Consider the following 2,500-nt stretch of genomic DNA (forward strand, 5'->3'; position numbering starts at 1 on the left):
TTAGAAAGATAATTATGTATTGATTATGATGTCCAAAGTACAGAAATACAAAACACACTTTAAAGATAAAGTGTGCGTGTGTGTGTTGTGAACAGATTGTGACTCTCTCTCTCTCCCTCCCCCCCCCCCCCCTCTCTCTCTCTCTCTCTCTCTCTCTCTCTCCCTCCCCACCTCTCTCTCTCTCTCTCCCTCCCCCCCCTCTCTCTCTCTCTCTCTCTCTCTCTCTCTCTCTGTCTCTGTCTCTGTCTCTCTCTCTCTCTCTCTCTCTCTCTCCCTCCCCCCCTCACTCTCTCTCTCTCTCTTTCCCTCCCCCCCCTCTCTCTCTCTCTCTCTCTCTCTCTCTCTCTCTCTCCCCCCCCTCTCTCCCTCTCTCTCCCTCTCTCTCTCTCTCCCCCTCTCTCTCTCTCTATCTCTCTCTCTCTCCCTCTCCCTCTCTCTCTCTCTCTCTCTCTCTCTCTCTCTCTCCCTCCCCACCTCTCTCTCTCTCTCTCTCTCTCTCTCTACAGGATAGTGTGGACCTGGGTGAGATCATGTTCTCTCTGTGCTACCTTCCCACCGCCGGCCGGATGACCCTCACCGTCATCAAGTGCCGGAACCTGAAAGCCATGGACATCACAGGCTCCTCGGGTAACACACACACGCCCCCCCCCAAAAACAAAACACAAACACACATACACACCCACACACACACACACACACACACAAATACAGTTGGCTTCTGACAATATGTTTTGTACTGCAACTACAAATTGTATATGAATTGAAATCAGAAGAGTTGTGCAGAATAAAAAAGAAAGCAGTTTGTGTTTCAACTATGCGTGTATGTACGTGGGCGTGTCGGTCCATGCGTGGCGTGTGTGTGTGTGTGTGTGCGTGGTGTGTGGCGTGTGAGTGTATGTGGCATATGTGCGTGGCGTGTGTGTAGACCCGTACGTGAAGGTCTCCCTGATATGCGACGGGCGGCGTCTGAAAAAGAGGAAGACCACGACGAAGAGGAGCACGCTGAACCCGGTGTACAACGAGGCCATCATCTTCGACATCCCCCCCGAGAACGTTGAGCAGGTCAGCCTGTCCATCACCGTGATGGACTACGACAGGTGAGGGGGTTGCAGCCGCCTGCAAAACACCTTCAAAACACCTGCAAAAGGTCTGCAAAATGCCTGCAAAATTCATGCAAAATGCCTCTAAAATGCCTGCAAAATTCCTGCAAAATGTCCGAAAAACGCCTCCTTCCACTCAGTCACTCCCGGATTTTACGAGAATTGTTGAGATAATACGATTCACACAACTTTGACAGACTTTGTCAAATCAGCGCTAGCTTGTGAATATGTCTGTTCACCGGGCGATAGTGCGTCAAATTTGACTAATGGTCGCACTCTCCTGCAGTGGAAACAACGCTTCTATTTCTGAATTCACTTTTTGAATTAAATTGCATAATTAAAATAATTGCAGTAATTTTCATAATAATCAGAAATCGAAACATGATTATTGTGAAATGTTGCTGCAGAAATTCACTGCAACAACAAAAAAAAAAAGAAGAAAGACTCCTGGAGTGACTGGGTGGTTTGACCATTGGAAGCGGCTTGACAGTGAATACGTGTCCTGTATAAGCACACAGCGGTCAGGCACCTCCTGCAAGGACTCCTGCAGTCAGTCAGAGTACGGGTTCCCACCTGTGGGTTAACCCATTCCCCGTACACAACAAAGATAGCTAGGATGAGATGCTACACAACTAAGAGCTATTTTTAAAAGCCAGGACTACAACATACATAAGTGCGTACATTAAGTGCCAGGACGTAAAGAAATAAAATGAGTGCGTAGGAAGGGGGAGTGCACAGGAGTGTAGGTGAACTCTGAACAGGGGAGCCTCAAGTCTTTTGTGGAAGCTGGCGAGCGACTCTGCGGTCCAGACGTCGGCAGGGAGCTCGGTCCACCATTGCGGTGCCAAAACAGAGACGAGTTTCGTTGCTTTTCCAGCTCTGGCGTTGGCGGTACCAGACGTCCAGTCTTAACTCTCCGACCACCTCGCGAGGCTGCTGTCGCCCCTGTTTGTAGCCCCTTTATTTATTTGGGTCACTAATAAAATAAGTACTGTTGGGATAGACTCATTTAGTTGTATTTTTCGAAAAATGTGTTATTGAAACATACGGCTGAACGAGGTGGTTTCATTAAAGCAGCACAAATCACGGAGGGACAGTTAGCAGAGGCGGGGTGGGGGGGGGGCGATGAGTACTTTGGGAACTCAAAGCATCTCTTTACTTCCCAGCTGGTTCCTGATGCATCAAAATGTGTTTGTGTATTCCCACCACAAAAAGTATGAACACATGGAGCCCTGCCTGATCTCTGAAAGCCTTCATCGATCCATTAAAATGTGTGTGTGCCTTTGGGTCTGTGTATGCGTGTGTGTACATGTGTGTGTGTGTGTGTGTGTGTGTGTGTGTGTGTGTGTGTGTGTGTGTGTGTGTGTGTGTGTGTGTGTGTGTGTGCATGTGTTTTTGGG

At 48.6% G+C, this 2,500-nt stretch overlaps 1 protein-coding gene across 1 annotated transcript in view; it reads left to right on the top strand.

Moving 5' to 3' along the window:
* LOC130380398 (synaptotagmin-10-like) overlaps positions 1-2,500 on the top strand; it is an 11,153-nt gene that overhangs the window by 3,691 nt on the left and 4,962 nt on the right. The window contains exons 2-3 of the mRNA XM_056587589.1: positions 507-627; positions 926-1,097. Of these exons, the coding sequence (XP_056443564.1) occupies positions 507-627; positions 926-1,097 (293 nt within the window). The remainder of the gene's footprint in view (positions 1-506; positions 628-925; positions 1,098-2,500) is intronic.

This window comes from Gadus chalcogrammus, chromosome 4 (genome assembly GCF_026213295.1).
Source record: "Gadus chalcogrammus isolate NIFS_2021 chromosome 4, NIFS_Gcha_1.0, whole genome shotgun sequence".
In the NCBI taxonomy this organism is placed as follows: domain Eukaryota; kingdom Metazoa; phylum Chordata; class Actinopteri; order Gadiformes; family Gadidae; genus Gadus; species Gadus chalcogrammus.